The sequence below is a fragment of the Ahaetulla prasina genome, chromosome 1 (genome assembly GCF_028640845.1).
Source record: "Ahaetulla prasina isolate Xishuangbanna chromosome 1, ASM2864084v1, whole genome shotgun sequence".
Lineage (NCBI taxonomy): Eukaryota > Metazoa > Chordata > Lepidosauria > Squamata > Colubridae > Ahaetulla > Ahaetulla prasina.
In genome coordinates this window covers 11,697,684-11,719,490 of record NC_080539.1, presented here as the reverse complement: position 1 = coordinate 11,719,490, position 21,807 = coordinate 11,697,684, and the positions used below count along the sequence as shown (strand labels likewise).

General features: G+C 44.7%; 1 protein-coding gene across 2 annotated transcripts in view; it reads left to right on the top strand.

Annotated features, from left to right (window-relative positions):
* Positions 1 to 21,807, top strand: part of HEATR6 (HEAT repeat containing 6) — a 50,865-nt gene that overhangs the window by 8,533 nt on the left and 20,525 nt on the right. The window contains exons 6-11 of one of the 2 annotated variants that reach the window (XM_058164196.1): positions 1,362 to 1,463; positions 7,399 to 7,536; positions 10,462 to 10,751; positions 13,483 to 13,660; positions 15,056 to 15,262; positions 19,878 to 19,977. In XM_058164196.1, the coding sequence (XP_058020179.1) occupies positions 1,362 to 1,463; positions 7,399 to 7,536; positions 10,462 to 10,751; positions 13,483 to 13,660; positions 15,056 to 15,262; positions 19,878 to 19,977 (1,015 nt within the window). The remainder of the gene's footprint in view (positions 1 to 1,361; positions 1,464 to 7,398; positions 7,537 to 10,461; positions 10,752 to 13,482; positions 13,661 to 15,055; positions 15,263 to 19,877; positions 19,978 to 21,807) is intronic. The other variant, XM_058164197.1, reaches the window with a different exon arrangement.

The following is a 21,807-nucleotide window of genomic DNA, read 5'->3' as shown; positions in this document are numbered from 1 at the left end:
ATTTCTTAATCTCAGCAACTTTAAGATGGGCTCTCCAGAATGCTGTTTTGGGGATTCTGGGAGTTGAAGTCCACACATTTTAAACTAGCTGAGGTTGAGATGTGGAGACAACTACATTTGAGGGACGGAATGAGACAATCAAGCATAGCTATGTACTGTGTGGCTTCCTTGATCCCTCTTTGGAAGTGGGTTAATTAACAATCTTGATGCCTTGAGTCAGTCTTCTCAGATAGGATTTAAACTATGGGGTTCCTTGGTGCTCTCTGAGCTTGGTTATTTTCCTGCAGACATCCAAACTAATGGAACACCTGCAAGGAGACAACCAAGCTCAGAGAGGACTGGTTCAAGGAACCCCGCATTTCAACCCTGAGCTACAAATATTCTCCTTGATCAGTAGAACTTAAGCTGTTGCTTAATCAAGATAGTGGCTTTTGAAGCATGCTTCAAGCGAAGCATGAATTTTCTTCTTGTTGTGAACCTGTAACTGAGGTTCAAGAGCGGTAAACTAGGACATCAATTACGTAATGGAAATCATGTCCCTGTATTATTAAACTTATTTTGGGGAAGTGTCTGAGGTTGCTAATTAGTTGCTGGTGATAAAATTTAAAAATTGATTTAATGTGGAATGAACTTACATAAGCCCAATGGTTGCTTAATCTAAACCACAGGCTGAGTTTGCAATTAAATTTGGGTGTTATACCGGTATTATAGCAACTTCTCAAACTCTAATTCTTTGATGGTGAACCTGATGCTATATCAGTGGGCACGCGAGCTCAGCTCCAGAGCACATGCGTGCGCTGGCCAGTTAATTTTTGGGCCTTCTGGGCCCACCAGAAATAGGGAACTGGTTGTTTCCTGCCTCCGGAGGGCCTGCGGGTGGGTTGGGAAGGCCCGTTTTTCTCTCTCACCTGGCTCCAGAGCCTCTCTATGAGTCTGGGGAGGGCGAAAATGCCCACCCTCCCTGGAGGCCAGAAACAGTCCGACAGGAAGTGGCGTTTTTTGCTGTCCCCAGCCTCCAGGAAAAAACATCATTTTTATCACCTAGATAAAATTGCACTCTAGATCAGTGGTCACCAACTGGTGGTCCGTGGAGCACTGATGGTCCGCGAAAATTTTGGTGGTCCGCAGAAAAATTATTTGCATTTTTTATATTGCACTAAATCAGACGTCCTCAAACTTCAGCCCACCCAGTCACATGCCCACCCAGCTGGTCATTAGGCAGATCATATTAGTGGTCTGCGGGATTTAAAATTACGAATTTAGTGGTCCCTGAGGTCCGAAAAGTTGGTGACCCCTGCTCTAGATGATAGACTTGTGCTATTCTCGGATAGTTGGCTCATTGTTTTTTGTTTCCCTTCCAGCTGTTACAAAATACTTTGAAGGGAATCCAGTCGCTCTTAAACGGAGGAAAGATGAGGCTGACCCAGACCGATCAGCTTGGTTCCCTCCTGGCTGTGTTAAAGGTGACGAGATTTAAAGTGGAAATCTTCCCTGACTTACGGAGGTTCCCTGAGTATCCCAAAAACGACCCTGAAAAAGTTTTTGACGGGCCTTTGTACTCAGATGTGTAGAATGCTTTTGAAATGCCTCTGGTTTCTAAAATTAGAATTGCACAAGCCACAGTACAGTACCCATCATTGATTTGATAGCAGTGAGCCACTTTGTTTTCCTCTTGGCATGTCTGAAGAAACGGTCAAACTCTACTACAGGTAGATTGTGGTCACAGTTCGGGGCTGAATTTGTGTTGCTAAGCGAGGCGGTTGATAAGTGAGTTGCACCCAATTTTATGAGCGTTATTGCAAACAGCTGTTAAGTGGATCACAGAGTCGCTAAGCAAATCCAACTTTCCCCATTGACTGCTTGTTGGAAGCTGGCTGGGAAGACCTCAAATGGTGATCGCATGGCCCCAGTATGCTGCAACCATTATAAATGGTAGTCCTCAACTTATGACCACAGCTGAGTCCAGAATTCCTGTTGCTAAGTGAGAAATTTGTTCAGTGAGTTTTGTCCCATTTTAGAACTTTTCTTACCCCATTTGTTAAATGAATCATTGCAGTTGTTAAGTTAGTGACACGGTTGTTAAGTGAATCTGGGTTCCCCATCGACTTTGCTGTCCAGAAGGTTGCAAAAGGTGATCACATGACCCCGGGACACACCAACTGTCATAAATTGTTGCCAAGCATCCGAATTTTGATCACGTGAACATGGGGATGCTGCCACAGTCGTAAGTGTGAAAAATGGTCAAAAGGCACTCATTTCAATGTTGTTGTAACTTCAAAGGGTCACTAAATGAACTGTTGTAAGTCGAGGACCATCTGTACCAGCCAGTTGCCAAAGTGATCATGTAACCATGGGGATGCTATGATGGCTGTAAATGTGAAATCTGGTCTCACACTGAATTGAAGTCTGTGGTTTATTCAGTGTGGTTGAACAATTGTTAAATGAATGGCTGTAAATTAAGGACTATGTTATTGCTGTTTTAGGTGCATCCCAATTTTTTTGTTTTGTTGCTGAAACTGAAAAGGAGAATAATAGCATCTATGTTTGTTTGCTATTATTCTCCTTTTCAGGTTCAGCAAAAAAAAAATTTTTTTTAGGATGCACCTAAAACAGCAATAACATAGTCCTTAACTTACAGCCATTCATTTAACAATTTAACAAAAAAACCAAAAAAAAAAAACCCAGAAAAGGAGAATAATAGCATCTATGTTTGTTTGAATTGGGACGCGGTAGCTTAGTGGGTAAGACGCTGAGCTTGTCGATCGAAAGGCCGGCAGTTCAGTGGTTCGAATCCCTAGCACCGCGTAACAGGGTGAGCTCCCATTACTTGTCCCAGCTTCTGCCAACCTAGCAGTTCGAAAGCACGTAAAAAATGCAAGTAGAAAAAATAGGGACCACCTTTGGTGGGAAGGTAACAGCGTTCTGTGCGCCTTTGGTGTTGAGTCATGCCGGCCACAGGACCATGGAGACGTCTTCGGACAGTGCTGGCTCTTTGGCTTTGAAACAGAGATGAGCACCACCCCATAGAGTCGGGAACGACTAGTACGTATGTCTGAGGGGAACCTTTACCTTTACCTTTAAATTAAGGATTATCATATTGCTGTTTTAGGTTCATCCCAATTTTTTTTGTTGCTGAAACGGAAAAGGAGAATAATAGCATCTATGTTTGTTTGAAGTAAATCAACCAGATCATGGATTATGGTGCTTCTGTACTGTAATCACCTTAGCCACAGTTTTGCGTGTGGGTGACACACAGAATAGGGCTAACTCCGAAATAGTAATGGAAGTGTCTAATCTTAAAATCATATGGGGGTGGTGTTTGTACTGTGTATGTATAATGGGGGGAAGGTAGACTGACATCTGTCACAATAATCCATCGTGCATTACGACGTCCAAAGATAGTTCGCAGCTGGTTTCACATGTCGCCCTAAGCCAGAATGTGATTTGTGGTTTGAGCTTTGCATCACAAATGCAAATCCAATAAATCTTTGTACAACCTGATTTTTAGTTCGTGGTCTAAGGTGCATGGCCCAAGTCATTGTGCTTTATTCAGCAAACCATGATTTGATGCGGTGTGCTAGTTCAATACCGTGTGCACAAAAGCTGTTCCCTGTGCTTTGTAGACGTGTAAATGAAAAACATTGCTATCCTGAACAAATTACAAGCTAGTAGGAATTTGGATTCCCATGGTATCCAAAGGATTCTGATCAGGTTTTGGACAAGCTTTGCATTAGACTTTTGTCATCCAGGGCAGGGGTCTCCAACCTTGGCAACTTTAAGACTTGTGGACTTCAATTCCCAGAATTCCTCAGCCAGAAAAGCTTTGCTGGCTGAGGGATTCTGGGAGTTGAACTCCACAAGTCTTAAAGTTGCCAAGGTTGGAGACCCCCTGATCCACGGTATTAAATTTCACCCTATAAATTTATGATATCCAACTGATGTTTAAAAGAATAGATGGGTTTTTTTTTCTTTGTTTCAATAAAGGAGACTAGAGATAGTCCTCGACTTACAACATGTTCAGTTAGTGACCATTCAAAGTTACAACGGCACTGAAAAAAGTGACATGACCCATTTTTCACACTTACGACCATTGCAGCATCCCCAGGATCACGTGATTTATATTTGGATGCTTGACAACTGACTCACATTTATGACAGTTGCAATGTCCCGGGGTCACGTGATCCCCTTTTGCGACCTTCTGACAAGCAAAATCAATGGGGAAGCCAGATTCACTTAACAACTGTGGTACTAACCCAGGGGTTCCCGACCAGTCGAGCGAGACGATAGTCCAGGGGGTGCGAAAACCTGGGTTTAGAAGTTTCAAAATTATAGTATATATATATATAATTATATGCATATAATTATTTGTTTGTCAAACATACAAGATAGCAGGTATAGATATAAACATAAACAAAGGAAGGAAGTACAGATAAATGGGGACTGTCAGGCAGGGACGGTAGGCGTGCTGGTGCGCTTATGCGTGCCCCCTTTATGGACCTCTTAGGAATGGGGAGAGGTCCACGGTAGACAGTTCGAAGTTGAAGCTGTGAGGGTTTGAGGCTGTAACAATGGAGTCGGGTAGAGCATTCCAGGCGTTGACCACTTTGTTGCTCAAGTCGTATTTTCTGCAATCAAGTTTGGAGCGGTTTGCACAGAATATTCAAGAACCAATAATGTTGGAAACATGGGAAAAAATTTGGGTTAGAAATGTTAAATTTACGCAAGCGCAGAATTTAAGGGAAAATTTTTATAAGATGTTTTATAGATGGCATTTAGATCCTAAGAAATTATCATGTATGTATCCAGATATGCAAGCGAAATGTTGGAGATGTAATTGTGATGATGCTACATATTTTCATGTATGGTGGACTTGTAAGAAAATTAAGTCTTTCTGGATAAGAATCTGGTGGATTATGCAGAATGTTCTGAAGAAGAAGATAAAGTTCCTACCGCAATTTTTCCTTTTGGGAATAACAACGGACTGTACAGTGATTGAGACTAAGTTGATTTTGAACTTAATAACAGCAGCACGACTGTTGATTGGACAATATTGGAAGAAAAAAGAATTACCCACAATAGAAGAATGGATATTGAAAGTTTCCAATTTGGCTGAGATGGCTAAAATCTCAGCCTTCTTGAAAGACAGTACTCAAGAAAAATATTTAAATGAATGGAAGAACTGGATTGATTATATTCAAAATAGATATCAGATTAAGAAATTTCGGATTGCTTTTGAATGAAGGATGTTATTTTTGATTTTAATGGAAGAAGTCAGGTTATGTGAGAGAAAGATTATAATTGTGTTAGATTTTAAAAATTTAATGTATGACTGTTTTGTTTAAGGAACTATACCTTGTGTTTGCTCCGGGAAGTCCGGGGAGGGGTTTAGGAGGAGGGGAGGGGAAAAATTTAATTGTTGTAAAACTTTTTTAATAAAAAAAAAAGTTTGGAGCGGTTTATCTTGAGTTTGTATCGATTGTTTTTTTTTTTTTTTAATTGAAAGAGTTTTAAAAAACAAAAACATTTTTCCCCCTTTTTTTCCCTCCTCCCAAAAAAAAAAAAAACCCCTTCCTCCCTCCTCCCCCGGCTTCCCGGGTCAATCACAAGGTATTGTTATACATAAACCAAACATAGAATAAAATTTTCCCTTCCAATCCAAATAACCACATCCAAAGCTTTTCATCTCCCAACCCCCTCCCCATTACATAAAATAACTTTCTAATTATTCAAAGGCAATCTGATATTTCTTAATCTGATATCTGTTTTGTAGATAATCAATCCATTTTTTCCATTCAATTAAATATCTTTCCTGCGTATTGTCTTTTAAAAACGCTGAGATTTTAGCCATCTCAGCCAAATTAATAACTTTCAATATCCATTCTTCTATTGTAGGTATCTCTTCTTTCTTCCAGTATTGTCCAATCAACAGTCTTGCTGCTGTTATTAAATTCAGAATCAATTTAGTCTCAATCCCTGTACAATCCGTTATAATTCCCAAAAGGAAAAATTGCGGCAGGAACTTTTATCTTCTTCTTCAGTACATTTTGAATAATCCACCAAATTCTTATCCAAAAGACCTTAATTTTCTTGCAAGTCCACCAAATATGAAAATATGTAGCGTCATCACAATCACACCTCCAACATTTCGCTTGGATATTAGGATACATACATGATTAGTTTGTATCGATTGTTTGCCCGTCTATTATTGTGGTTAGAGCTGAAGAAGTCATTGACAGGTAAGACGTTGTAGCAGACAACTCTGTGTACTATGCTTAGATCGGACTGCAGGCCCAGAATTTCAAGCCTGGTGGCATAAAGGATTCTATTGTGAGCAGAGGAGTGGAGAACTCTTCTCGTGAAATACCTCTGGATCCGCTCAATCGTGTCAATGTCAGCTATACAGTGAGGGGTTCCAGGCGGATGAGCTGTATTCAAGAATTGGTCTGGCAAAGGTTTTGTATGCCCTAGTTAGCAATACAAAGGCTATTTTTAAAGGGGTGCAAGAATATATCAGAGGTGCATGGTATAGAAAAGATTGAGAACCCCTGTACTAACTGAACAACCGCAGTGATTCGCTTAACAACTGTGGCAAGAAAGGTCATAAAGTGGGGTATGACTGACTTAAACCAGGGGTCTCCAACCTTGGCAACTTTAAGACTTGTGGACTTCAACTCTGTCGTGTCCCACTCCTCCGCTGACGGCCGGGTCAGGGAAATCCGAATCAGGCTTGCCTCTGCAGCTCTGCCCAAAGTCCTAGCAAAGTCCTCAGAGCAGGCAGGAGACCAGAAAGTGACTTCAGCAAGATAAGTTTGACTTCTGCCTGACTCAGAGACTGCCAGAAAGTAGCTCCTTTATATAGGCCATGGGGTGTGGCTCCATGACTCAGCACTCATTAAGGCCTGCCCCTCCCTTCCTTCTGTTGCCTCCGCCTATCCAATCTTCTGATGCGAGGATCACTCCAATCAGCTGTTGGTAATAAACCCTCCTCAGGCTCACATGCTGTGGAGGAGGGGGAGGGGTCTAGCTGCTCCGTTTGCCTGGGCATGGAGTCAGGGCTGGGGCAGGGAGGTGCTCCTTCTTCTGCAGTTTGTCTGGGCATGGAGCCAGGACTGGGGCCGGGAGGCATACATTCCTCCGTGTTCGGGAGCAGATAAGAAGGCCCTGGCTGCTCTGAGGGCGGGCAAGACACAACAAACTCCCTAAAGTTGTCAAGGTTGGAGACCCCTGACTTAAACAACTGCCTCTCTTAGCAACAGAAATGTTGAGCTCAATTTTAGTTGTAAACACCAAAGATTCTTTGCAAAAAAAAGCAGATTTTTATTTAATTTAAATTACCGTAATTAAGCACTAAATAGATTATAGATATAGATTATCTATGATTTTCTTTGATGATTTCAGAAATACATGTTTCATGGACTCCCTGGAATTAACATAGAAATGCCCAGCATCTTATATCCAGCGCTCCTTCCTCAGTACGACAACTGGTTACCCATCGAGCACGAGAAGTTGGAGCAGAACAGTGTTAAACTGAGCGGGGTAAACTTTTTAAATATGTTTTTTGTGTGGTTTGTGCATTAAACTTAAGCCACTTCAAATGTAATCTGGTCACAAGCTGAGGGCTGTTTTTGTCTGTCTGTGAAAAAAAAATAATGTTTTGGTAAAAGCACCTTACAGCAGGGCCTGATATTCTGTACAGTGCAGTAGTATTTCTGAACCTTGGCCACTTTAAGCTGTGTGGACTTCAACTCCCAGAATTCCCCAGCCAGTCAGGAATTCTGGGAGATGAAGTCCACAAAGCTTAAATTGCCAAAATCGAGAAACGTTGCTGTAGAGCAGGGATGTGAAACTCGATTTCATTGAGGGCCACATCAGGGTTGTGTTTGACCTTGGGGGGCAGGTGTGGGCGTGGCCAGGGTGGGTGTGGCCACCTCAACACGACCTTCACTCGTGTCGGGTGCCTGTGGTGGCCCAAGCGCTCTGCCAACGAAAACGAGCTCCCGAGCTCCATGTCGGCTGCACTGGCTCCCTGTGGTCTTTCGGGTGCGCTTCAAGGTTTTGGTTACCACCTTCAAAGCGCTCCATGGCTTAGGGCCCGGGTACTTACGGGACCGCCTGCTGTTACCTTATGCCTCCCATCGACCCGTACGCTCTCACAGAGGGTGCCTCAGGGTGCCGTCCGCTAAGCAATGCCGGCTGGCGGCCCCCAGGGGGAGGGCCTTCTCTGTTGGAGCACCTACGCTCTGGAACAACCTTCCCCCCGGTTTGCACCAAATATCTGACCTTCGGACCTTTCGCTGGGAATTAAAAACTCACTTATTTATTCAAGCGGGACTGGACTGACTGACTTTTTAAATTCCAAATTTTAAAGTTTTAATCCTTTGTAATTTTATATGGAGTATTTTAGGTTAGGTCAATCTGACGGTTTTAATTCGGCCACTATTGAATAGGTATTTTAAATTGATATTTTAACTTTGTATACTTGCTGTTTTTATTTTTGGCTGTACACCGCCCTGAGTCGTTCGGGAGAAGGGCGGTATAAAAATTTAAATAAATAAATAAATAAATAAATAAATAAATAAATAAACGTCCTCTTGCAACCTTCTGCCAGCGAAAACGTAGCTCAGAAAGGCTGAACGCAGCCCTCCCGAGCTCCATTTTTGCTGGCAGAGGCACTGCGGGCTGGTCCTTTGCTGTTTCCAGGGCGGCCCCGTGGGCCAGATCTAAGCACCCTGCGGGCCGCATCCGGCCCCCAGGCCTTGAGTTTGACACCCCTGCTGTAGAGCAAAGCCAGTGTTTATAAGCATTTATCTGCCTTCATTAATTGCTGCTTATGGGGGCTTCTAAATCCCATAATCTCCATGAATGGCAGTTTTCATTGGGGATGAGAGGTTTAACCCAACTGGAGGGCAGCAGAATATGAAAGGAAATTCTGTTCTAGCTGACAGCTTCTTGTCATATTTTGAAACAGGGATTGCCCATTGCTAGAAGGAGATGCCAGGGATTTGAACGGGAAGCTTTCGCTTAACCAAACAGGGTCTGAAAATTGGACAGGGTGGAACTTCCAAAGCAGCTGTTGTGGAACATGAAATATTCGTTTTACTTTGATTTAAATCCTGAGCAAGAGGCACTGTTAGCCGCATGGTGCCTTAAGCAAAGAGAGCAGGTCGTACGTGTCAGGGTTCCAAGTAACACCCGTAACGAAAGAAGACTGAGGCTAGAAGTTCCTCAAAGTTCCATTTTATGAGAGATGTCATATTGGCACATCTGGGAAAACCCGAATCTGAAAGTTTCCAGGTTTTCCCCACCAAAAGGAAAGTCCAAGTCCCTGCCCCAGCACCCATATATCCATCATATGGTCCAATCATCCACCGTCCAAACTGGAGATGCCTCCCAGTCACGCCACTTCAGGTGCAGGGCAGAATGTCCTTGACTCTCAGAGAAAAGAATGTTGTTATGAATACATATCACCCTTGCTCCATACAGTCCCCCCTCCCAGTTTCCCACAGCACTAAATGTGGCAGCCCTGAAGTTCCAAAGTAAAAGATGGCCTTCAGGGCTGACAGGCCGCCCCCACCCCCACCTCAACCGATGATCGTGTACTGCAACAAGAGGAAGATAGGGGGGTTAATGCAATATTCCCTAAGCATATCTTCCCTCCCACCCCCAACCCACCCCCCACCCCGCCCCAAGGGGGACCCTTTGACTTATCAGGGTATTTATCATGGAATAAATCAGGGCATTTATCGTGGAGGCCTCTTAAGTTGAGATAGATTTCTTGATGCCGAGAGAAAAATCCTACCCAGCCTATCCTATACTAATATTTAGAAAAGCATTAGATGATTGGATTTTTAAAAAAATTTTTTTTATTTATTTGAATTTATATCCCGCCCTTCTTCGAAGACTCAGGGTGGCTTACACTGTGTTAAGCAATAGTCTTCATCCATTTGTATATTATATATTATATACAAAGTCAACTTCTATTGCCCCCAACAATCTGGGTCCTCATTTTACCTACCTTATAAAGGATGGAAGGCTGAGTTAACCTTGGGCCTAGTGGGACTTGAACTTGCAGTAATTGCAAGCAGCTGTGTTAATAACAGACAGACTTAGTCTGCTGAGCCACCAGAGGCCCCAGATTGATTAAAGAGCCGGGGTGGCGCAGTGGTTAGAGTGCAGTACTGCAGGCTACTTCAGCTGACTGCTAGCTGCAGTTAGGCAGTTCAAATCTCACCAGGCTCCAGATTGACTCAGCCTTCCCGCCTTCCGAGGTGGGTAAAATGAGGAGCCAGATTGTTGGGGGCAATATGATGACTGTAAACCGCTTAGAGAGGGCTCTAAAAGCACTATGAAGCGGTATATAAGTCTAACTGCTGTTGCTAAAGAGAACTGCGTGTAATTCACTGAATTGAAAAGACTCGCGTTTGTATCATTTCTGCTCCCCCCCCCCCCAACCACTGCTAGCAGAACAGGAGGAAGAAACCTAAAGGAAAACCGAAGAAAGAGAAGCCGGAAGAAGCAGCCGCCGCGAAAGAGCAGCCAGGGGTTGCTGAAGGAAGCAGAGTAGAGAAACCCTCATTAAAGGATGAGTTCTGGCAAGAGCGGGACGCTAAGATCACCAATTGGGCATTCAGTGATAAATATCCTTCCCTTGCGAAAGAGCGTTTACCTTCCCACGCTTTCAGCTGGAAGAGAATCAGCAGCAGTGACTCAGAATATTCTGATGCAGAAAGTGGTCTGCAGAGCAAAACAAGGTTGGTGATGGCAACCACTCAACCCCCTCGTCCCCCGTCCCCCCCGCCCTGCTGCCTTTATGCAGTGTTGAAGTGTATGTTCATTTTATAGCAGCGTGGCTGAATTCTCTTTGACTCAAGCAAGATTTTTCCCCCCCCTCACTTGGTTTCTTCAGTCCCCTTCCCTGCCTCTGTGGATAACAAATGCAGGTGGTCCTCGACTTAACGACCGCAACACTGTTGCTAGGTGAGACTGTTGTTAAGAGACGGTTTCTTGCCGCAGTCGTTACTTGAATCCCTGCGGTTGTTAAAGTTAGTGCCACCGTTGTTAAGTGAATCTGGCTTCCCCGTTGACTTTCCTTGCGAGAAGGTCGCAAAAGGAGGATCGCATGACTCCGGGACACTGCAACCGAGCGTCATAAATACGAGCCAATTGCCAAGCCTCTGAATTTTGATCATGGGGAAACTGCAGCAGTCCTAAATTTGAAAAACGGGCATCACTGTTTTCAGCGCCGTTGTAACTTCGAACGGTCACTAAATGAAAAGTTGTAAGTCAAGGACTGCCTGTATTGGGAAGAGCAAAGAGAGGTTTTTTTTCTATTTATTTATGGGTTACGATTTGCATACTGCCTGCTTCCAATGACACATGGCAATTTGCATCTGTAAAAACTAAAACCATGGCAACAAATACCATCGATACCCTCAACCGTGGTATCCTTCCTGATGATCTCAGAGGATCGGGAGTGGCATCTATGCTGGGTTGCCTCCTTTTTTCTGGGGTTGATTCCAGGCAGTGATGACTGGGGAAGGGCCGACACACCTTCCCCAGGAGGATGCTGTAAGGCTTGGTGCTCCTCCTTCTCCTATTTAATACCTAGGCGAGGCCACTGGGTGAGCTCATCCTTTACCATGGGGTGAGATATCATCAATATGCTGACAAATTAAGCAATTACATGCAATCTTATCGCAGCGCTTGAAGACTGAGAGTATGGATAGGGTACATCCAGCTTCAGCTGGACAGTATCAGAGTTGGAAGGGGGTCCTTGGAGCAGTGGTGGGTTTCAAATTTTTTTACTACCGGTTCTGTGGGTGTGGCTTGGTGGGCGTGGCAGGGGAAGGATACTGTAAAATCTCCATTCCCACCCCACTCCAAGGGGAGGATACTGTAAAATCTCAAAATTCCGTCCCCTCTCCAGGGGAAGTTTATTGCAAAATCTCCATTTCCTCCCGATCAGCTGGGACTCAGGAGGCAGAGAATAGATGGGGGTGGGGCCAGTTAGAGGTGGTATTTACTGGTTCTCCGAACTACTCAAAATTTCCGGTTCTCCAGAACTGGTCAGAACCTGCTAAACCCACCTCTGGTTGACACATGCCGAGGAAGGGCATGCAAAAAACACACCTCTGCCTTGGAGACCATCTAGTCCAACCCTCTGCTCTCGCAGGAGACTTATATTATTTCTGATAAATGACTGTCCGGTCTCTTCTTAAAAACCTCTGGTGATGAACCATCTCACAATATCTGGAGGTAAGCCGTTCCACTGAACAACTGTTCTCACTGTTAGGAAATTTTCTCCTTAGTTCTAGGTTGCTTCTCTCCTTGGTTACTTGCCATCCATTGGATCCTCTTTAACTTTCCACATGTTGTGTCTGCACCCCCCCCCCTCCGAGCCGGGCCCCCTGCCAGAAAGTGACTTGGAAAGTGAGGGGGAAGGGCCTTCAGGACTTACCTCGGGAGCACTGGCTTCCCTGGCTCAGCTCCAGGAACCAGAGGTAGGCCAGGTGGAGGAAATAACGAGACCTCCGTCCCCAGACTCTTTCCCCCCCCAGGCCACGCCTCCAGACCTGGCTGATGGCAATCAGGCCTGGCTGGACCCTAGGTTTCGTAGGCAGGAGAGGCGGGAACAACAGAAGCAGGGGTGGGGCAGGCCTAGGAAGTGCTGAGTCATGGAGCCACACCCCACAGGATATAAAAGCAGCAAGGGCTGCTATACCACTTCATGGCGAGCAAATCAACTGCTTAGAGGGAGAGAACTAGAGCTGAAGTACTGTTTGTTCCTGGTTGACTCATCAAGAGAGATAACAGAGACACTTGGCAGATGCTTGCTAGTTTGCTGCCAGAGCAAACTAGCCTTCCCAACTGTGATTAATATTCTCGTCCTTGTGCTTTTTGTACTTTTTAACAATGAAGGTTTTTATAAATTTATTGGTTCGTTATTTTTAAACTAAGGATTGTATGCCGCTCAGTTTCATTTTTTTGTGAGATGGGCATCGCAAAATTCATTCAAATGAAGCTATTTGAAAAAATTTTGAAATTTTCCTGACAGAACGATGAATCAGTGGAATGGCTTACCTCTGGAAGTCGTGGGTGCTCCATCACGCTGTTTTCCAAGAAGAAACTGGACAGCCATTTATCTGGAATGGTATAGGCAGGGGTCTGCAAACTTGGCTCTTTTAAGACTTGTGGACTTCAACTCCCAGAGTTCCTCAGCCAGGAACTCTGGGAGTTGAAGTCCACAAGTCTTAAAAGAGCCAAGTTTGCAGACCCCTGGTATAGGGTCTCCTGCTTGGGTTTGGACTAGAAGACCTCCAAGGTCCCTTCCAACCCTGTTGTTTTATGTTCTATATTCTAAGATCAAAGACTTCCCACCTGCCCATTTTGACCAATGGGACAATGTCATCTACTTTAGGTGTTAAATCAGTTTCCTCCCCCACCCTCAGCCTGCTTATATTTTGTCTCTTTATTTCATGCCAGATCTTTCCAAGCTAAAGTTCGCCAAGCGGCTTTAATCTGCTTCCTTTCCACTGTGAAATCCATAGAGAAGAAAGTCCTCTATGGTTACTGGTCAGCATTTATTCCTGATGAACCTGGAATAGGAAGCCCACAGACACTATCTTTGATGACAATTGCTTTAAAAGATCCTTCCGCTAAGGTAAGAGGATTCGTTATTTTTGTAACGTCTACCCATCCCATAAGATCCAGCATATACTCTCTTCCAAGCACTTGTTGCAATAAAATCGGATTCAATTCAGTTCACTTTATTGTGGTCGTGGAACACTGCAAGCAGAGTGCTCCTGTTGTGACCTAGGCCCAAGTAGGTAGTAGTAGACGCAATCAGTTCAAAAACAAACAGACTTTATTAGAACAGCTGAGAATTAACTCATTCTCAGCGTCGTCCAAACTAAATCAAAACAAATTGTTCCTAACACAACTCTTCAGTCTTATCACCAACCTTGGTCTAATTAGGCAAACTGCCAAAGGCTTTTCTTGACAAAAGTTCAAAAGCAGAAGATGCCGACAAGAAATAAATGCAGCAAGACAAAGAGCAATTCTATCAATGTTGTTTTCCGACAAAGAACCCAAACGCCTTTGCTGGTCTTTTAAGCCTTATGGGAGGGGCTAATCATCTCTTGGCCCTACTCCCGAGTTGTCCTCTTTGTTTTAGCTGCTCTTGCCTTCTGGCAACTCTTCTCATGTGTGCATTAGGAACAGGCTACTCCTGTTTCTCTGCCTCACTGCTGTCAGCCTCTGTGGGCTCCGGAGTCTGCACCTCACTCCCAGATGGCCCTGGTCCCATCTCTGCCTGTGACGCAGAGCCCTCATCCAGGCCTTCCTCAGCCTCCAGGACTGGCCCATGTTCTTCCTCAGCTTCATCGCTGTCCGACTCCGCTGCCAGCTCCGCAGGCTGCTGGCGGACCACAACAGTTCCATCCCACTGCACTCCATTCCATTTTATTTATCCTGTTTTGTCCTGTTGTACCCTACCCTACCCTACCCTGCCCTACCTTGCCCTACCCTACCCTACCTTACCGTACCCTACCCTACCCTATCTCACCCTATCCTACCTTACCCTACCGTACCTATCCTACCCTACCCTACCCTACCATGTCCTACCTTACCCTACCCTACCCTACCCTACCCTACCCTACCCTACCCTATCCTATCCTATCCTATCAAAAATAAATAAAATAAGGCTTAAGACAGAGTAAAAACAACTCAACTAACATTTATACAGGACGTCCAGGATGCAGGAGTGTAATTGAATATGCTTCTTAAAGAGAGTTCAGTCCAATTCTCTCTAAAGTTCCTCTACTGGCACTCCAGCCCTTTATCACCAAAGCCCCTTATAACACCAAAGAGCTATAAAGGGCTTTTGCTGAAGGAAGGCTATGCTAAGGGAGCGATCGTATCAATGGCTCAGGCTCTCTCTGCCTTCCATAGGCCAACCAGGACTTCCGGCGGTATCCTTGAGAACGGATGTAGAAGATAATTGGGCTCCATCAGGTGCCTCGGCTCAACTCCTTTATTGATTTTTGTTCTGTTGCAGACCCGGGCCTGTGCTTTCCAAGTGCTCTCCTCCATTTTGGAAGGTTCCAAGCAATTCCTGTCCATTGCCGAGGACGCCACTGATCACAAGAGAGCATTCACACCTTTCTCGGTGAGCATTGCCTCCAGCATCCGAGAACTTCACCGGTGTATGCTGTTGGCTTTGGTGGCCGAAACTTCGTCCCAAACCCTCACCCAGATAATCAAGGTAAATGTTTGTCTACAGAAGTGGCTTTTGTTCTACTAGTTCTGAGTAACAGAATAACAGCGTTGGAAGGGACCTTGGTTTTCTAGTCCAACCCCCTGCTCAAACAGGAAGCCCTATACCAGTGATGGCTAACCTTTTTGATGCTGAGTGCCCAAAGCATGCGTGTGCACTCCCAAAATGCAATGCGAGCACCCCCCTGTGCAGATGCCCTGCCCCCCATGCATTATGCCCCGCCCCCATGCCCATTTTTGGCTTCCAGGTTGGTGCAGGAGGTCTTCCAGACCCAAAACGGGGCATGGAGGGCACGCAGCACCCCTGCACCCAGTTTTGGCTTCCAGGTTAGTGCAGGAGGCCTTCCACCAACCTGATGGACGTACGCAAACCCCCAAAATGCAATGCGAACACCCCCCGGGGCATGCGGGTGTGCATCCCCCACGTGCGCCCTACCCCCAGTGCATGTGCGGCAGAGACCCGAAGATCAGCTGGCCGGCGGGAGGCGGGCTAGGGCGAAGGCTGGTGTGCCTGCAAAGAAGGCCATAGGTTCGCCATCATGGCCCTATACTATTTCAGACAAATGGTTGTCCAATCTCTTCTTAAAAACCCCCAGTGATGGAGCACCACAACTTTTGGAGGCAAGTTGTTCTCACTACTGTATTTTTCAGAGTACAAGACACATATTAGCCCCCCAAAAACGTGGGTGGAAATATCTGTGCATCTTATACAGCGAATGTTGCTGAGGCCCTGCCCACCAGCCGGCCCCCATCTGCCGGCCTCTGCCTCCCAGCAATTTACCTCCTTGCAGCAAACAGCAAGCAACATGGTCAGCTTCGGCACAGCCTGATTTAGCATGAGCAGCTGATTGGTGGTTGGATCTGCCTCCCGGAGTACCTCCGATCAGCTGTTCCAGGCTATGAGGATCGCTGGTGCCCATCAGCGCCACCACCGCACAGCCCATTTTCGGCTTTCGCGTGCCCCATTTTCAGCCCGTTCCAGGTAGCTGGAATAGGTGATGGCAACAGTAATTGTTCTCACTGTCAGGAAATTTCTCCTTAATTACAGGTTGCTTCTTAGTTTCCATCCACTGTTTTACATAAAAGATGATTCAAAATTAATGGCAAAGGTTTGTCTTAATTATTTTACATCATCATTATTTTCTTCCTCCTATTGTCGGTAGGGTGGCATTACAGCAGTCCTAGCCACACCTTGCTAATCCAGTTTTCTCCAGCCTAGAGTTCTCCATGAAGGAGCTGGTTCTATACAGGTAGTCCTTGACTTACGACTACAATTGAGCCCGAAATGTATGTTGCTAAGTGATAAATTTGTTAAGCAAGTTTTGCTCCATTTTACGAGCTTTCTTGCCGCAGTTGTAAAGTTAGAATAGAATAGAATAGAATAGAATTTTTTATTGGCCAAGTGTGATTGGACACACAAGGAATTTGTCTTGGTGCATATGCTCTCATTGTACATAAAAGAAAAGATACGTTCATCAAGTTGTAAAGTTAGTAACATGGTTGTTAAGGGAATCTGGCTTCCCCATTGACTTTGCTTGTCAGAAGGTCTCAAAAGGAGATCACACGATCCCGGGACACTATAACCGTCATAAATATGAGTTGTTTGTCAAGTGTCTAAATTTTGATCATACGACAGTGAACTATTGTAAGTCGAGGACTACCTATAATCTCCAGACAATCCATTTAATGCAGCTTATTTGAGTGGCTCCATGTTGGAAGATGATTCCTAAGAGACCAATTTTCAAATGATAACAATTGTATAGTTGCATATGTGTGTGTGTGTGTGTGTTTGTTTATATGTCCTCAAATCAGTCATGAGGGTGACTAGCCTGGACAAGTCCCTTGTTTTCCTGGCAACATTTTTGGGAAGTGGTTTGCCACTTCCTTCTTCCTCTGGCTGAGAAAGAGGGATAGACCCAAACTCACACAGTTTTCTTTGGTGGCTAAAGGATGAGTAAAACGGACCCTCTCTTGCCTTCCAACCTAGTGCCTTTAATTGCTGCAGCAAACCAACTCGCTTCATTATACTTAAGGCAATTAAAATAGGGATAGGGATAGAGGTGGTATTTAGCCGGTTCAGACTGGTTTGGGCGAACCGGTAGCTGAAATCGCAGGTGGGCCTGCCCACCTGCCCCAGCTCTGTGCCGTCCTATTCAGGCACATATTTGAGGCCGGGGGCATACGCAGAAGGCGCGCGCACGAGCAAAGCACATGTGCAGAAGTCCAGGTGCATGTACGGAAGGCGCGCACGTGAAGCAAACCGGTGGTAACAAAATGTGAAACCCACCGCTGGATAGGGTAGGATAGAGTAGGGTAAGGTAAGGTAAGATAGGGTAGGGTGAGATAAGGTAAGGTAGAATAGGATAGGATAGAGTACGGTAGGATAAGGTAGGGTAGGGTAGGATAAGGTAGGGTAGGGTAGAATAGGGTAGGATAAGGTGGGGTAGGGTAGGGTAGGGTAAGGTAGGATAAGGTAGGGTAAGTTAAGGTAGGGTAGAATAGGGTAGGGTAAGGTAGAATAAGGTAGGGTAAGGTAAGGTACGGTAGAATAGGGTAGGGTAAGGTAGGGTAGGGTAAGATAGGATAGGAGAGAGGAGAGGAGTTTTTATTGGCCAAGTTTGACTGGACATACAAGGAATTTGTCTCCGGTGCATAAGCTCTCAGTGTAATACAAACAACAAGTGATAAATCATGATCATAGTCATTATAAAAATACCTTGTTTCCCTGAAAATAAGACATCCCCTGATAATAAGCCCAACCGGGCTTTCAAGCCCATGCCCTAAAATAAGGCTCCCCGTGAAAATAAGCCCTCCCAGAAAATATTTAAACGCAGAGCTGGAAATCAAGTAAGACGGCAAGAGGAGCCCCATCTTGCTCCACGCGCCCCAAAATAATAAGACCTCCCCGAAAATAAGACCAAGCACTTATTTCAGGGTTCAAAAAAATATAAGACAGGGTCTTATTTTCGGGGAAGACAGTACATTCATCATAAATCATAAGGTAGAACATAGGATACTAGTGATAGTTATAGGATACTAAATAAGCAATCAACATAAATCATACTAAGATATTAAATAAAACAATGTATGTCGTAAGAGACAAGCAACAAAGTTATAGTCATAAGAAGATAAGGAGATAGGTAATAGGAAAGATGAGAAGAAGAATAGTAATATAGTCTTACTAGATAGTTCGGCAGTGTTGTGGGAATTATTTGTTTAGCGGAGTGACAACATGTGGGAAAAAACTGTCCTTGTGTTTAGTTGTTCTGGCGTTCAGTGCCTTATGGCGTCGACTTGAGGGGAGGAGTTGAAACAATTTATGTCCAAGATGTGAGGGGAAATTTAGCTGGAAAAGCTTAACAGAGCACTAAAAGATTAAGAAAAAGACAGTCCTCACCATTCTTCTTATATTCTTAAACTGACATGCCCCCCCCAAGGAAAGAGGTGGTGTGGGAAATAAGAAAACAGGATGTTAAAACAGGATCCTAATCCCTCTTTCACACAGGCAGTCCTCAACTTACAATCATTTGTTTAGTGACTGTTCAGAGTTACAACGGCACTGAAAAAAATGACTCACGACCATTTTTCACACTTAGGATGGTTGTAGCATTGCCCATGGGCCCGTGATGGAAATTCGAACTCTTGGCAACTAGCATATCTCGGGTGTCATGTAATCACCAGCAGCTTTTTGGCAAGCAAAGTCAACGGGGAAGCCAGGGTGAAATGCTCCCGGTTCGGATAGGATTGCCCAATCCAGTAGCGATGGCGGGTGGTTTGGAGAACCAGTAGCAAAAATCCCTGCCCCCCCCCCCCAGGCCTAGCTGAGCCGCGCGATCATCAGAGGTTTTTTTTTTTAACTTTTAAAAGCATTTTTTCTTTGGCCGAAAAAAAGGTTGTAAAAAGCTCTGGCGATCCCAGCTGAGTTGCCTGATCGTCAGAGGCTTTTTTTTCTTTTAAAGGCAAAAAGAAAATGCTTTTAAAAGAAAACAAAAGCCTCTGACGATCAGGCAACTCGGCTGGGATTGGCCGAAGAGATTGTAGAAAAAATGCTTTTAAAAGTTAAAAAGAAAAGTTGGCCACGCCCACCCAGTCACATTACCCCACCACCACCAAGCCACGCCCACAGAACTGGCAGTAAGAAATTTTACATTTCACCACTGGGGGAAGCCAAATTCACTTGGACAACTGTTACTAATTTAACCCTTGCAGTGATCCACTTGACAACTGCGGCAGGAAATGTTGTAAACTTGGAGTATAAAACTCAACAGCCGTCCCTGGAGTTTCTCAGTCACCCAGGTCATGCTTGTCCCAAAGGTCCCTTTTCAAAAACGCAACTGGACTTCCTCGTTTGTTTGCTTGTTCTGTTTGAAAATGTTTTGCTTCTCATCCAAGAAGCTTCTTCAAGTTCCGACTTCAATCAGAACTGAAGAAGCTTCTTGGATGAGAAGCAAAACATTTTCAAAGGAGAAAAAAAACCCCCAAGAAAGTCCAGTTGCCTTTTGGAAAAGCCCCTTTGGGCCACTGTCTTGCTTAGCAACAGAAATTTTGGGTTTGTTTGTGGTCCTAAGTCGAGGTAGTTTTTCATTTCTCTTCCTTGTTGACAGTGCCTTGCCAATCTGGTCTCAAATGTACCGTACAACCGTTTGAAGCCTGGTCTGCTATCAAGAGTATGGAATCAGATAAAGCCATACATTAAACATAAAGGTATGCAGTTATTTTACACTTATCTTTTGTGCAGCTGTTTCGTTGCTTGGTATTATTTGCATTAAGAAAACTAAGATCATGGCATCCGCCCCTCTCAATTCCTGGCAGATAGATGGGGAAGAAATGGAGGTAGTGACAGATTTTATTTTCCTGGGCTCCAAAATCACTGCCAATGGGGACTGCAGCCAAGAAATTAAAAGACACTTGCTCCTGGGGAGGAAAGCCATGGCAAATCTAGACAGCTTACTAAAAAGCAGAGACATCACCCTGCCAACCAAAGTATGTATAGTCAATGCTATGGTTTTTCCAGTTGCAATTTATGGCTGTGAAAGTTGGATCATAAGGAAGGCTGAGCACCAAAGAATTGAGGCCTTTGAACTATGATGCTGGAGAAGACTCCTGAGAGTCCCTTGGACTGCAAGGCGACCCAACTGGTCAGTCCTAGAGGAGATCGACCCTGACTGCTCTTTAGAAGGCCAGATCCTGAAGATGAAACTCAAATACTTTGGCCACCTAATGAGAAGGAAGGACTCCCTGGAGAAGAGCCTAATGCTGGGAAAGATTGAGAGCAAAAGCTTGAGCTTAAATGGACTCCAGAGGATGGTAGAGGACAGGAAGGCCTGGAGGAACGTTGTCCATTGGGTTGCGATGGGTCGGACCCGCCTTTGCAGCTAATAACAACAATTAGTAAAACATATTGTCCAGCTGGTTGTTTTGGGGTTGTGTATGGCAGTTACAGAAGCATGAGATGGTGGGGTACAACAGGTTTATATCCCATCTGGTTTTAGACGTTTTACTCGTGGATATTTTTTTTCCTCAGATCACAAGTTTCGTTCTTTTAAAGAGACACTGGAATATGCCAGCACATAATCAATGCACCTTTGTGTCTCTACAGAAGTTATTATCAAATTGATTAGATCTTGTATATGTGGTTGTAAGCCATCCATGCAAATGTGTGTGAATGTGGGGAACTCCTGTGTAATATTAATAATTAGTGGCGTATGGAACTGTGAAGCCCCGTTCAGTTCCCCTGCCGAACAGATTTTCTCTTTGCTTCATATTTGCTTTTGCTGGACTTTCATCTCTGATTATGGTACCAAGCAACCTTCTTGCCATGGTGGTGCAGTGGTTAGTGTACAGTACTGCAGGCTAATTTTGCTGACTGCCGGCTGCTAGCAGTTCGACACTTCGAATCTCATCAGCTCAAGGTTGACTCAGGCTTCCATCTTTCCGAGGTCAGTAAGATGAGGACCCAGATTGTTGAGGGTAATATGCTGAGTGTAAACTGCTTAGAGAGGGCTGTAAAGCACTGTGAAGCGCTATATAAGTCTAAGTGCTATTGCTATTGCTGTTATGGTTTAAAAGAAAATAATTTGCTGTAGGAAAGGAAGTGTGAATTAATAATACACAGGTAAGTCAGTGACTTACAACCGGTTGCTTAGAAACAATTCAAATTTGTTGTTAGTTGCGAAGTCGTGTCCGACCCATCGCGACTGCATGGACAACTTTCCTCCAGGCCTTCCTGTCCTCTACCATCCTCTGGAGTCCATTTAAACTCATGCCTACTGCTTTAGTGACTCCATCCAGCCACTTTGTTCTCTGCCGTCCCCTTCTTCTTTTGCCCTCAATCTTTCCCAGCATTAGGCTCTTCTCCAGTGAGTCCTTCTTTCTCATTAGGTGGCCAAAGTATTTCAGTTTCATCTTCAGGATCTGGCCTTCTAAAGAGTAGTCAGGGTTGATCTCCTCTAGAACTGACTTGTTTGTTCGCCTTGCAGTCCAAGGGACTCGCAGGAGTCTTCTCCAGCACCAGAGTTCAAAGGCCTCAATTCT